At 37.5% G+C, this 15,233-nt stretch overlaps 1 protein-coding gene across 1 annotated transcript in view; it reads right to left on the reverse strand.

The window, feature by feature from the left end:
* Positions 1-15,233, reverse strand: part of LOC150085014 (zinc finger FYVE domain-containing protein 26-like) — a 192,189-nt gene that overhangs the window by 90,981 nt on the left and 85,975 nt on the right. Inside the window, exon 9 of the mRNA XM_090376435.1 lies at positions 12,105-12,253. Within this exon, the coding sequence (XP_090232561.1) occupies positions 12,105-12,253 (149 nt within the window). The remainder of the gene's footprint in view (positions 1-12,104; positions 12,254-15,233) is intronic.

Below are 15,233 nucleotides of genomic sequence, written 5' to 3' on the forward strand. Positions count from 1 at the left end.
TAGTACTTTACATTTGTCAATGTTAAACTTCATTTGCCACCTCTCAGCCCATCTGCTCAACCTTTCCAGATCCTGTTGCAGCAGCATAGTGTCAGCAGTGTCCTTGACAAAACTGCCTACCTTTGTATCGTCTGCAAACTTCGACATTAAGCTTGATATTCCATCATCAATATCATTTATAAATACAGAAAACAATAATGGACCCAACACTGAGCCCTGAGGGACTCCACTAATAACATTAGTCCACGACGAGCAGTGGCCATTGATTACCACTTTCTGTCTTCTCCCCCTCAGCCACCCCCTTTATCCACAGCAGCAGCAATTTGCCTCCAATATCACACTGCTCCAATTTGTGCAGCAGTCTTCCATGTGCAACAGTATCAAAAGCCTTTCTAAGATCCAAGTATATAATATCAAAGTTATTCCCTGCATCTAGTTCCTTTGTGACTGCATCATAGTATCCAATCAAATTGGTCAGGCAAGACTTCCCCTTAACAAAACCATGCTGTGTCCGAGCTATAACTGAAGTCTTGTCTAAATGATCCTGCAGTGGTTCTTTAACTAGTGCCTCCATTAATTTTCCTGGAACAGAAGTTAAACTCACAGGTCTATAATTACTTGTGCCAGCCTTTGATCCTCCTTTGTGAATTGGGGTCACATTTGTGCATCTCCAGTCTGTGGGTATCCCCCTGAGTCCAAGGAAGCTCTCATAATTATGGCTAAGGGTTTGTTTACTTCCTCTGCTGCCTCCTTTAATATAACTGGATAGATCCCATCCACCCAGGGTGCCTTTCTTGTGTTTATCTTCAACAATTTCTCCTCCACTTTACTCTCAGTTATTACAAGATTCTCTAGCTTACTGCTAGAGTTGAATACACCTCTGGCTTTCCTCTCGCTAAATAACTCCTCATGTGTGAATGTCGATGCAAAATATTAATTTAGTTTGTTAGCTACCTGAGCAGGATCATCAACAGTTGACCCATCGATATCAAGTGGACCAATCTGATTCATCCCCTTCCTTCTAGAGTTTACATAAGTAAAGAACTCTTTGCTGTTTTTCTTTGCATCCCTTGCCAAAGATTTCTCGTAATCTGCCTTCGCCTGCCTAACCTCCTTGGTAACTTGGTTACAGATCAACTTGTATCTATCATAGGCTTCTGTGTCATGTGTTAATTTGTATGTATCCCATGCATGTTTCTTCTCTGCCATATGCCTCATCAGTTCATCTGACATCCATTTAGGCCTAAACCTTGAACAATATTTCTTAGTTGGTATGTAAAGCCTAGTAGCTTCCAAGATAAGTTCTTTGAATGCTTCCCATTTTGCATTTGCTGTTGGTAACATCATCAGTTGGTCCCACTGTATAGAATTTAAATACTGTCTCAGTCCATCGTAGTTGCCTTTAAGAAAGCAATAACCCCTCCCTTTACCCCTAATGCTAGTTACCTCTTTGAGTAAATCCCACTTCATATGATATCCCATATCATTGTCAAAACACCATTAGCTACTCCAGACCATCTGCACTGCTCAGAAAACTTCATATCTGACTGCACAATTATCCTTACATCCTTTTCATTCTCTACCACCCTGAGTGTAGTACCACACAGGTGACACGTTACTCTGGGGTTACTGCTACCCATATGCAGTACATTACATTTGTCAATGTTAAACTTCAGTTGTCACCTCTCAGCCCATCTGCTCATTCTTTTCAGATCCAGTTGCAGTAGCATACTATCATTACTATTATTAACAGCCCTGCCAACCTTCGTATCGTCTGCAAACTTAGACACTAACACTGATATACTTTCATCAATATCAATTAATAAATATAGAAAACAACAATAGCATTAGCATTAGTAGAGGCATTTGATGCAAGAAAGCAAGCTTATGCAGCATCAGCCAAAAAAAAAAAAAAAAAAAAAAAACCCACTTCCACTTCACCCCTCTGTTCGTTCAAAATACCTGTCCAGCTGAGCCTTAAACTTATATAGGCTATCAACCTCCACCACAAGGGATGGAAGTCTGTTCCACCAACCAACCACCCGCTGGCTAAAGGCAAATTTCCGCACGTCTATCCTACATCTGTCTTTCCTCAATTTGAATTTATGCCCTCTCAGGTGATTTTTCTGAGCTAGAGGAAGAATCCCATCAGCATTGAGTATGCTTAAACCATTCAAGGCTTTATACACCTGTATCAGATCACCTCGCTGGTGCCTAGTCTCCAGACACTGTAATTTGCAAAACTTAAGCCTTTCTTCGTAAGAGCACCCTTTGTTCCATTCACTAATCTTGTTGCCCTTCTCTGTACTCGTTCCAGCAGCTCTACATCCTTCTTGAAATGAGGCCTCCAGACCTGTATACAGTACTCTAGGTGTGGCCTGACCATCGCCTTATACAATGGAATAATCACCTCCTTATCCCTGCTGGAAAAATTCCTGTATATCATTGACAATACTCCATGAGCTACTCTTGCAGCCCGTCTGCACTGCTCAGAGAACTTCATATCTGCCTGCACAACCTCCCCCAAGTCCCTTTCATTCTCTACCACTGTCAGTGTAGTACCACAGAGTTGATACGTTGCTCTGGGGTTGCTGTTTCCCATGTGTAGTACTTTACATTTGTCAATGTTAAACTTCATTTGCCACCTCTCAGCCCATCTGCTCAACCTTTCCAGATCCTGTTGCAGCAGCATAGTGTCAGTAGTGCCCTTGACAACCCTGCCAACCTTTGTATCGTCTGCAAACTTGGACATTAAGCCCGATATACCATCATCAATATCATTTATAAATACAGAAAACAATAATGGACCCAACGCTGAGCCCTGAGGGACTCCACTAATAACATCAGTCCACGATGAGCAGTGTCCATTGATTACCACTCTCTGTCTTCTCCCCCTCAACCACCCCTTTATCCATAGCAGCAATTTGCCTCCAATGTCACACTGCTCCAATTTGTGTAGCAGTCTTCCATGTGCAACAGTATCAAAAGCCTTTCTAAGATCCAAGTATATAATATCAAAGTTATTCCCTGCATCCAGTTCTTTTGTGACTGCATCATAGTATCCAATCAAGTTGGTCAGGCAAGACTTCCCCTTAACAAAACCATGCTGTGGCTGAGCTATAACCGAAGTCTTGTCTAAATGATCCTGCAGTGCTTCTTTAACCAGTGCCTCCATTAATTTTCCTGGAACAGAAGTTAAGCTCACAGGTCTATAATTACTTGTGTCAGCCTTTGATCCTCCTTTGTGAATTGGTGTCACATTTGCACATTTCCAGTCTATGGGTACCTCCCCTGAGTCCAAGGAAGCTCTCATAATTATGGCTAAGGGTTTGCTTACTTCCTTTGCTGCCTCCTTTAATATAACTGGATAGATCCCATCCACCCCGGGTGCCTTTCTTGTGTTTATCTTCAACAGTTTCTCCTCCACTTTACTCCCAGTTATTTCAAGATTCTGTAGCTTACTGCTAAGTTGAATACACCTCTGGCATTCCCCTCGCTGAATAACTCCTCATGTGTGAATGTCGATGCAAAATATTCATTTAGTTTGTTAGCTACCTGAGCAGGATCATCAACACTTGACCCATCAATATCAAGTGGACCAATCTGATTCATCCCCTTCCTTCTAGAGTTTACATAAGTAAAGAACTCTTTGCTGTTTTTCTTTGCATCCCTTGCCAAGGATTTCTCGTAATCTGCCTTCGCCTGCCTAACCTCCTTTGTAACTTGGTTGCATATCAACTTGTATCTATCATAGGCTTCTGTGTCATGTGTTAATTTGTATGTATCCCATGCATTTTTCTTCTCTGCCATATGCCTCATTAGTTCATCTGACATCCATTTTGGCCTAAACCTTGAACAATATTTCTTAGTTGGTATGTAAAGCCTAGTAGCTTCCAAGATAAGTTCTTTGAATGCTTCCCATTTTGAATTTGCTGTTGGTAACATCATCAATAGACCCAACTGAACCCTGGGGGACTCCTCTAATAACATTGGTCCATTGATTACCACTCTCTGTCTTCACCCACTCAACCATCCCTTTATCCATAGCAGCAATTTGCCCCCAATGCCACACTGCTCCAATTTGTACAGCAGTCTTCCATGTGCAACTGTATCAAAAGCCTTCCTAAGATCCAAGTATATGATATCAAAATTATTCTTTGCATCCAGTTCCTTTGTAACCACATCATAGTAACCAATCAAATTGGTCAGACAAGACCTTCCCTTACCATGCTGTGTTTGAACTATAACTGAAGTCATGTCTAGATAAACTGTGTTCCGCGGAACACTAGTGTTCCATGAGATGTAAACAAGTGTTCCCCGAAAAATCGTAATTAATAATTAAAAAAATAAAATAACATTTAGAAGTTATGTTGTTGTTGTTATTTGGTTTTTAGGAGCATTAGCAACTAAGGCCATATTGCTCCGGGATATGCGGTGGTCATTCCCTGACTTTTCCGCATCCTCCGTATTTGGTGGTGACGGGCTCGAACCCCGGTCTAATCAAGAAGCGTGTGCTACGCACTGCTGCTCCTTCCCACCTGGCTACGGAGGCGCCATTTAGAAGTTATAGTAAATTTTGCATATTTGTAGCATACACCACTTTTGTATCATTATAATATTTAATATAATTTTTTTTTGGTTAATATACTGGCATAGACTAATAATCAAAAAGACCGTGGAACACTTTATTTTGGCGGGCTTTGCATAGAGAAATATGCGTAGGGGTAATGACACTATGAAAAAGTGGCAATGTGGTGATCTAATATGCCATTCGTATACGATTTAGCCTGGAGTACATGGGTTGAAGGAGAGGAGGAAGCGAACCGATATCATAACTAAACTCACTTCCTTATATAAATTTTTTTTTGATAATTATTAGTATTTTGAAATATTATTACTAAAATATGATATTGTGACCATATTATTATATTATTACTAAAATATGTGACCATAGATTTGTGGTTGAAAAAGGAACTTTAAAACGAGAAGCAAAGTACTTCTAGTAGTTCAAACTTGCTCGATGAAAACGAACACAAAACTGTCACACTTCAAAGTGAGGATGAACAATCGCAGCCTTTAGTTCCCCAAAAATCCGAAGTGAAAAAACAGGAACCAACTAATAAAAGACCAAAAGGAAAATATAATGACAGTTATTTGAATTTCGGCTTTACATGTGTTGGAAATAAAGATGCTCCTGATGCACAGTGCGCCATATGTAATAAAATATTAGCAACAGTTCTTTGGTTCTCACTAAACTTGTGTTTCGTAAGTGTTCCATGAATATGTTGTGAGAAGAAAAGTGCGTAACTAAAAAAAAGTTTGGGAAATGCTCGTCTAGATGATCCTGCAGTGTTTCTTTGACCAGTGCCTCCATTAATTTCCATGGAACAGAAGTTAAGCTAACAGGTCTGCAATTATGTTATTGCGGATATCGTTGGGATATCAGAGACGTGGTATCACACAGTTATTAAGAATGCAGAATTGGAATTTGGGGAATACAATGTGTACAGAAAGGAAGGAGGGGTTATGATGTTAATTAAGAAAGATATAAAATCAAAGCAAGTGCATCCAGTTGACGTAGATGGACAGTGCAATGTTGAGTCAGTTTGGTGTGACATAAGCACTGAGAAAGCAAAAATAAGAGTAGGAGTATGTTATAGGCCTAATGACTTGAATGAGTACAATGAACAATTGTACAGAGAAACAGAGTGGGCTAGTAAATCAGAATGTCTTATAATGGGGGATTTTTACTTCCCAGACTGGAACTTGTAGGTTGGTCACTACTAGCAAGACTTTTGTGGATTTATTGGATGATTGTTTTCTGTAACAGCATGTTCGAAAGGCAACCAGAGAGGGGTAACACTCTTGATCTGATTATCAGCAGTGATCATTTGTGTATTAAGAATTTGCAGATAAAGGAACCACTAGGTGGCAGTGATCATAGTGTACTGATGAAGGATTTACTTTTAGCATTATCATTAGTAGAGGCATACGATGCAAGAAAGCGAGCTTATGCAGCATCAGTCAAAAAAAAAACACCCCCCTCACATTTTACCCCTCCATTCGTTCCAAATGCCTGTCCAACTCAGCCTTAAATTTATATAGGCTATTAGCTTCTACAACAAAAGATGGAAACTCATTCCACTAATCAATTACCTGCTGGCTAAAGGCAAATTTCCGCACATCTATTCTACAACTATCTTTCTTCAATTTGAAACTGTGCCCCCTCAGGTTTTTAGTCGGAGCAAGAAGAAGAATTCCATCAGCATTCAGCTTGTTGAAGCCATTCAAGGCCTTATACACCTCAATCAGATCACCTCACATGTGCCTACTCTCCAGGCACTGCAATTTGCAGAACTTAAGCCTTTCTTGGTAAGAGCACCCCTTTGTTCCCTTCACCAATCTTGTTGCCCTTCTTTGTACTCTTTCTAGCAACTCTGCATCCTTCATTAAAATGAGGCCTCCAGACCTGTACACAGTACTCTAGGTGTGGCCTGACAATTGCCTTGTATAACGGGATAATCACATCCTGTCCCTGCTAGCAAAATTCCTATATATCACTGACAAGACTCCATGAGTTGCCCTGCTCAGCAAACTTCATATTTGACTGCACAATTACCCCCATGTCTTTTTCACTTTCCACTTCTCTGAGTGTAGTACCACACAGTTGGTACGTTTCTCTTCGGTTATTGCTACCCATATGCAGTATACTTTGATTTTTTCAAGGTTAAAACTTCAGTTGCCACTTCTCAGTCCATTTGCCCAACTTATCTAGATCCAGTTTGAGTAGCATACTGTCTTTACTGTTATTAACAACTCTGCCAACCTTTGTATCATCTGCAAACTTGGACATTAAACCTGCTATACCTTCATGAATATCATTGATAAATATACAAAACAACAATGGGCCCAATACCGAACCCTGGGGAACTCCACTAATAACATTTTTCCCCGAAGAGCAGCGTCCATTGATCACTACTCTCTGTCATCTCCCACTCAACCATCCCTTTATCCATTGTAGCAATTTACCCCTAATACCATACCTCTCCAGTTTGTACAGCAGTCTTCCACGTACAACAGTATCAAAAGCTTTCCTGAAATCCAAGTATATGATATCAATAATGTATATGATATTGAGTAATAATGAAATCAATTAACTGTTATCTCCTAGACTATCTTGACACCTTCCACCTGACAACATGGATTCTCTCAGCATCAATGCATTGGGGATATAATAATATATGTTACCCATCTATGGATAAATTCAATGGAAAAGTCTGGTAAAACTCAAGCAGTTTCTCGACATTTCTAAAGCCTTTTCCCAGGTTTGGCATAAAGCTCTTCTAAACAAGCTTTCATTTTATGGATGTTTTACTATTTTTTGTAATTGATGACCACTCCACTAATGCCAGTGTTCCTTGTTCCACAAGGAACACCGACATTAGTGGAGAAGGTCGCGGGTTTGAATCCCGCCTCGGGCTTGGATCAGAGTAGAAAATGCAAAAACCTTGGGAGATGCAAAATGGCCACAGAAGCCGATGCGCCAACAACTAACAAAAAAAAAAAAAAAAAAAGGAGACAGAGTTTAGTTTTTAATCCATTCTTTTCCCCTTGTACATTAATGACCTTCTCCCATTGACTAGAAATTCTATCCATAGTTTTGCTGATGACAGCACATTGCATTCCATTTTCCAGTTTCAGAAAGAAACCTTGCGCACAAACAGCTTCAACTTCTTGAATATCTACTACTAATTCCTTAAATGCTGATCTCTAGGCAATTCTCAAATGGGACAAAGATAACTTATTTAATTTCAACTAAAGTTCACTCCTGTCTTATATCTTGCAAAAAAAGGATACTTCTGTTTGTATGCTTATCTTCAATGACACTCGGATTTCTAGACAAGATCACATATCTCTAATAGGGATTAGCCTAACTTCTAATCTCTCTTTCTCTCTCTCTCTCTTGGCCTAAGTAGATAACAAATATTGCTTCCTGAGTGTTCTCTCTTTTGCTCTTGGCATTACTTTTATTTTAAACAGCTATTCACTCTGTACAAATCTGACCTACCATCGGATACAGTTCCACATCTAGGGTGGCACCCCAATAACCTGCACTCCAAAAAGGTAAGTTCAGTTAAATAATGATCCGTCTCTTACAAATTCTCCCCACTCTATGTCTAAAAGATGTTCTTTTTATGTTGCATGCCTTTTCTATAGATACTTCCACAGGCACTGTTCTTCTGAATTCGATTCTATAATCCTCCTCCCCTCTTTCAAACCAGTCCAAACACATACCACAACCAGTCAACATCCATTTACTGTGCAACTTCACATTTAGAGACCCAATTTTATTTTTCCCATTTATCCTTCACCATCCATTTTCTGGAACAAACTTCTTTCACATGTATTTCTTGAAAATTGCAATCTACAAAAATTCATATGTGACGTCGGCAAGCATCTTCTTTCATCTTCTTAACCTTTAATCCATGCATGGTACTACCACTATGTAACTGTAATGTTACATACTTATCACATGCAGCAACAGCAAGGGTCAGTGCCTGTAGGCAGCAATGACTGTCACACTTTCTGAAATTGACTTTTATAAAAAGTTCTGTATAATCTCAAATTCATAAACTGTGCACTGAGGATAGACAAAGTCCAATTTACTAGAGCAGGAATTACGACTAACTTTCTCCTCACACCATTGGGCAAGCATCTTCAGCATGATTCTGACATAATATTTGTGAAGGTATTTTGGGTCTACAATTTCTATCAAATCAATGAAATGTATATTTATATGCAAATTTTCTTAAGGAAACACTCTCCATTCAATTTGACGCCTCTGAGTACACGAGAGCCAATGTAACAACAATATGATAAAGTGCCTGCCCATTATGGCTGAGATGTTATGGCATGGCTGAATAACACTATTCCCAACAATGGGGATTAAATTACCTAGCCACCAAAATCCAAGAAATCTATTCCAATAATATTTATATATGGGACTACGTCAAGGATAGAATTTATTGAAGAAAGTGCAACATGAGATTAGTTAACAAGTCACATTTTATGTGCCAGTTGCCTGAGACCAGTCTACATTAATTGCTCAGTCTTGTTTGTTTTGTGACATTGCCATACCATGAAGTTCAAGGTGACCCTTAAAATATTTGCTATAAACCTTTTGAGATTATGAAAGCTACTTCTCAATTATGTTGTTACATTATGATGTAAATTTTTTTTATTTTCAATAACCATTTCAAAAGTGTCAGAACAGTGAGTAAAAAAAAAAAAAAAAAAAAAAAAAGGAATTTTTTTATTAATTTATAGTCATTTTTTATTAATTTTTTTATTAATTTACTCTATATAACGAAATCGATGGTTCTCTTGAAAAAATTCGTTATAAAGAAATATGACTTTTTCAACAATGAAAAATACTGTAAATTCAGAAATATAGTAAAAGATGGAAAAGAAGCGGGAATGAATAAATTTTCTAACGTTTAAAAAAACAATTTATTAATACATACATATTAAGAAATGACTATTTACATGATGTGCACAATTTATTAGTACACTTTTAAGAATTATGTTGTAAAATATTTGGTTATTTTTTGTTATACACTGGATTCTACTGTACATCATTCATAAAAACGTTCACATTTGTTTAAACTTCAAACACTCAGATATATTTTCTGTTACATTTTCTTCCCACTTAAGGCCTTGATGCAAAGTTTTAAATGCTGCCAACTAAATATTGCCCTAAATATTGCTTTAAATATTGCCCTCATTTTCATCAAACTCATTGTCGATATTGTCACTAGTTCTTTGAATACTCTCCAAAATGTTGGAGTTACTCGGATATTCAGCTACTATGACATCATTATCAACTCCTAAAAATTTTTCAGGAACAATTTCTCCACTGATCAAACCTCGCTTGGAATTCTTCCAAGATTGCTCAATGCCTTCTAGTAGTTCATCCCTCTCATCTCTGTTAATTAGCATTTTAGTAAAACCTGCTTTTGTGAAACAATGCTTAATCATTGTTTCCGTCACATCTCCACTAAGCACTTTTGCCAACTCTGATATGCACATCAGCAAATCTATAACAGAATCTATAGGTTGGTTGATTTCTATTCTCAGTATAATTTTTTTTGGTATGCACCTTCAGTAGTGCATTTTCAAATTCTTGATAATGCCTTGGTCCACTGGCTGCAGTTAAGATGAATTATTCAGATGGAAGAAAACAAGCTTCATGCTTGTAAGTTTTGAAATTACCGACAATCAATGCAATTTTTCTATTTTCTTTCGTCATCTTTCTATCAAAATTTAAAATCCACTGCTCAAAAATTTCTCTTGTCATTCAAGGTTTTTTGTTGTAGCTGAAGTCCAACTCTAAAGACTTTATTCCTTTGAACATCAGGGTTATTTACTTTTGCTTATTACCAAAAGCTTCGGTTTTTCATTAGCAGCCATATTTGCAACCAAGAGTGTAATTCTCTCCTTACTATTTTTACCACCTAAACATTTATCACTTTTAAAATTCAGTGTCTTGTTCGGCAAACATTTAAAAAATAGACATGTTTCATTGACTTTGAATATGTCTTTGGACTCGTAGTCCTCCATAATTTTTTCAAAATTGTTTCTTTTCAATGGGTATAGTCTTCTTCGATTGCAACTCCACTTTCATCAGAAATAACTTTTTTGAGTAAGCCATGACGCTCTTTAAATTTGTCCAGCCAACCAGAACTGGCCTGGAATGTTTTGTGCCCCAGAAAAGATATGTACTCCACAGCCTTTTCTTTTATTAATAGCCCTGATATTGGCATGTTTTGGTCTTGAATCAACTTCATCCACTTAAAAACTGCTTCATCTACATCTTCCCAAAGGCATAATTTCACATTCTTCCGACTGGGTCACATTTCCTCAAACAGTTTGAGAATCGAAACAGAGTTTTTTGGAATGGTTGACACGCTACTGGCAAGGATATCAAATTTTAAAGCGATTCCTTTTTTTTAACACCGCAATCTATTAAGCACTTCCACTTTTCACACTACACTTAAGGTTACTTGCACATCAGTTAAAACAAAGCTGAAATTAGGGACCACTTGTAGCTATCATGTAAACAGAGACAGGTGAAATTAATGAAAGTGTGGATGACTCGTTTCTTTGAAACAACAGATGAATTTCCAAGATAAAGGAAAATTATTCTCTTAATTCTCTAATGCCAATGCCCATGTCGGAATATGCCTTAATCTTTGCCAATGGCTGTGGACAGCTAACCAGTGGGACTTCTCGGCATAGTAGTGTATAAGTTGTATAGGTTTTACTTCTTTTTAGCCATTGCTGATCCACTGCTGGCAAAGGCCTTCTCAAACTGCCATCTTTTTCTATCCTTTAAAGCCACCATTAAAACCTGCAGGGTTTTAATGGTGGCTTTAATTTGTGGAATTAAAGCCTTTAGCTATTAAAAGCTAAAGGAACTAATGCTTACCCTTTTAGCTCTTCATGCTTTCTACAGCATCAGCTTTATTGCCCAAAGGCCAAAGGTGCAAACAATGTGGACCCAGGTCTCTCGAAATCAGTTCGTTATATGGAAATTTTCTTTGTTATAGGGAAACTACTTTCAATGTAATGACCAAGGGGGGAATCAAAAAAAGTTCGCTACATAAAAAATTTCACTATATGGAAGTTCGTTAAAGAGAGGTCTGTCTGATTGTACTTATTTTTATAATAATCTTCATGTTGAATTTGTTATCAGAATTTGCCAAAATACCCTTTCTATTTGTTGATGGGCATATGACTGTCCTCAACTGTCGCCAGAAAGTAATGTGACAAAAAATTTAAACACTATTAACCTCTAAGAGAAGCTTAAAAAAAAAAAAAAAAAAAAAAAGTGGGAAGAGCTCCTATTTCCTCTCAAATGAGTTCAAGTTAAGTAGCTGGTCAAATACATACAGTGTGTGTGTACATACACTTTTCTATTTGTTACAGGATATAATGAACAACACTGAGCTATTCACAAACTGAATTCACAAGTATGAACCTTTCAGAAAGGCTGGCGCGCGCACGCACACACACACACACAAACATATTTATTCTCTACATACTATGCTGAACGTCTCTGAATTGCATCCTTGGCAAACAGTCACTTTAGCATCGGGAGTCCATTCTTCTATAGATGGAACAGCATTAGGCATCACAAACTGATCAGGTATGATAATAGCAGAATTAACACCACTGGAATTGGAAGCAGAATCTGCATGGATAAGACAAGATATTTTAATTAAAAATCTTCTAATAATAAAATTCTATATCTTCTGCTTCTAGGAATTTTTTAATTCCTAGAAGCAGGAATTAAAAAATACCAGTTAATGGTTCTACCATTGGGCCCTTAACTGGTATTACTTGAGTTGGCTAAGTAAAAATACATTGAGGTAAATAAAATAAACATTAATCAATGCACATAAATGTATTCCCTATAAATATTGAGATCCATCCCACTTTTATAAGTTACTATATTACCATCTTAGAAAATTTAAAAACTAAACCAAGGAAGGAGCCAAGATCAAACCACTTCCTGACCCAAGAGCAAATAAAGGTATTAAAATTGCTTTCAGTTGGAGTGGTTCTTCTTGACGATAATACCTCTATGCAACAATTTCAGGGTTTCACATATATGTACTGATTGAGTTGACAATCAGCTGGAGCAAGGGCAGACCATCATTTGACAATGATGGTCTGCCCTTGCTCCAGGAATTTAACCAGTAAAGAACTTTAGTGGTCAAAGAAGCACATCACCATAACTTTGCCAGAACTTTCAGAAAAATTGAATTTCTATGGCAGAGGTGAAGTGATATGCTTCCACTGCAAAATTTGGTGATTGCTTTCTGGCTGGAAATGGCAAAACCCTGTCCAGTCATCACCAGTTTCCTTCCTCACAAAACCATCTCAAATGTTTGCAAAAGCCATTTAAGCATCTTTTTTGTTCACTTAAACTGCAAAGTGCTCAACATGCAATGGCCTTTCCACACTGTCAGTGTGAGCAGATCCATACCTAATGCCTACTAACAGTGCCATCAGCATTTACTGTTACATGCCAGTTCCCCCAAATAACATTTCGACCCACTGAATAAGTGCATCTGTGATGAAATGTGCTTGTGCAGCAATATGCACCCCTTCTGAAAGCATCTGTGCAATTCCTTCACATACATTAAAGACAAGCAATACTCACCATAACCTGCACATATACATCCATGGATGTTGCACCACTCCCCCTTCTCTGCTATCAAGAAATGCAAGACATGCACTGTTCTTTGGATGTTTCCACAATGATATTGCAAACATGTGCATTGGGCAGCAGCTAACTGTACACACAGCAGATCTCTCTCTCTCTCTCTCTCTCTCTCTCTCTCTCTCTCTTGTGAGAGCCTTATTCTCTGAAGTCAATAATGTGCAGTGTGGTCAGAAACTTATGATGAAAACCATGATTTTATTTAAGATGCATGTATTTTTTAGTAATTCATGTCAGCTCATTTTCACTTAAATGATCAATCAAACTATTTCCTTTTTAAATGCTCTGATGTACAATATACAAAACTGCAATTAATTGTAATAAGAGATTAAACAACACTGCACTCCATGTAAATTTTAAATTCAAAAACAAATTGAGTTTATTGAAACAAGCTGGAAAGAAAATTTTATGGAAAACATTCCAATAACCCAAACATTTAGAGCCCATTATCAGCATCCATGTGCTATTGAGGATGCTGTTAACAGGCAATCAGTTCTGTATTTTAGACTTGAAAATGAAACCCTACAAGGATTTTGAAATGTCACAAAAACTGGCCTCTAAATGTTCGGCTTATTGGAATGTTTCTAAAAAGTTTTCTTTCCAGCTTATTTCAATAAACATGATAATTTTTTTGCATTCAAATTTTATGTGGAATGCAGTGTTGTTTAATCTCTTATTACAATTAGTTAATTCCCCTTTCTTTCTCTCAAGAAATTAGATAGCGGCAATTATTTTTTGTCTATATCCTAAAATTAAAATAAAATTAATAAAATTAATATTGCATATACAATTTCTTGTATGATTCAAGCTATAGTTTATATATTGCTATGCTGTACAAGGGCTGTTCAATAAAGAATGATCATAATTATTGTTTTTACAACATACCTTTATTAGTCATCCATATTTTTGATGATCCCTTTCAAAGTAGTCTCCATTTCATGAAATGCACCTACTCCAATGTTTCTGCCATTCTTCAAAAATATGGTGGAAGCCACTTTTTTGACACGCATCTGAGAATAGCCTCCAATGTCTTTACAACTTCTTCTGATGACTGGAAACATTTTCCTCACAGCTCCTTTAACTTTGGAAAAAAAAAAAAAATTGCAGTGTACAAGGTCAGGGCTGTAGGGTGGACGAGGAACACATTTGACATTAGTGCTGACTAAGTAATTGATGAGAGTATGAGCAATGTATGTCTTGTATTGCCATAAGGCAGCATCCATCCCACCTGCATGCAGTAGTGGTCATTTGCAACAAATTTGCAGTACAATTCTGTAGTAAAGTACTGTAACAGTTGTATGACATGGCACAATATGCTGGTAAACTATTCCTTGAATGTCAAAAAAAAAAAAAAAAAAAACCTTTCCTGCAGAAGTCACCATTTTTGCATTTATCATTGTTGGCAATAAATAACATGGGCTTCCAAACAGAGCTTTGTTGCTTAATCTATATATCAAAATGATGAAGCGATGATGGATCTGCCATTATCACCTTGTGCAGAACCTCATCATCTACAGTAACCATCTGTTGCAGCAATCCATGCAAACTTGCTGTTGCTCAAGTGTGAGTAGTCATAGAAAGCCTATGCACAAACGCACATCATAGGCAAATAGATGTGTAATAGACCCGAGGTTTCATCCCTAAACTATACTGTAATCTAAATTACTCCACACCATCAGGCATCTCTCATATTGGGGATTTATACTTTGCAAATTGATTGTCATCATTGCAACACCAGGGTACTTGCCCACCCACTGATGAGGAGCCAATAAGCTCTGGAACAGTGCCGTATGGGTGATGGTATCTGCTGAGAATAAGTAACAATAGTCTTCTCCTATGGTGAAGTGTTATTTATTCGAGATAGTGCAATATCATGGTAACTTGTGAAGGTATTCACAATATGAGATGCTAATGATGCCAATTTATAACTATTTAAGTAGTTGGC

Source organism: Mastigoproctus giganteus, chromosome 6 (genome assembly GCF_048544385.1).
Source record: "Mastigoproctus giganteus isolate SK-2022 chromosome 6, ASM4854438v1, whole genome shotgun sequence".
Classification (NCBI taxonomy): Eukaryota; Metazoa; Arthropoda; class Arachnida; order Uropygi; family Thelyphonidae; genus Mastigoproctus; species Mastigoproctus giganteus.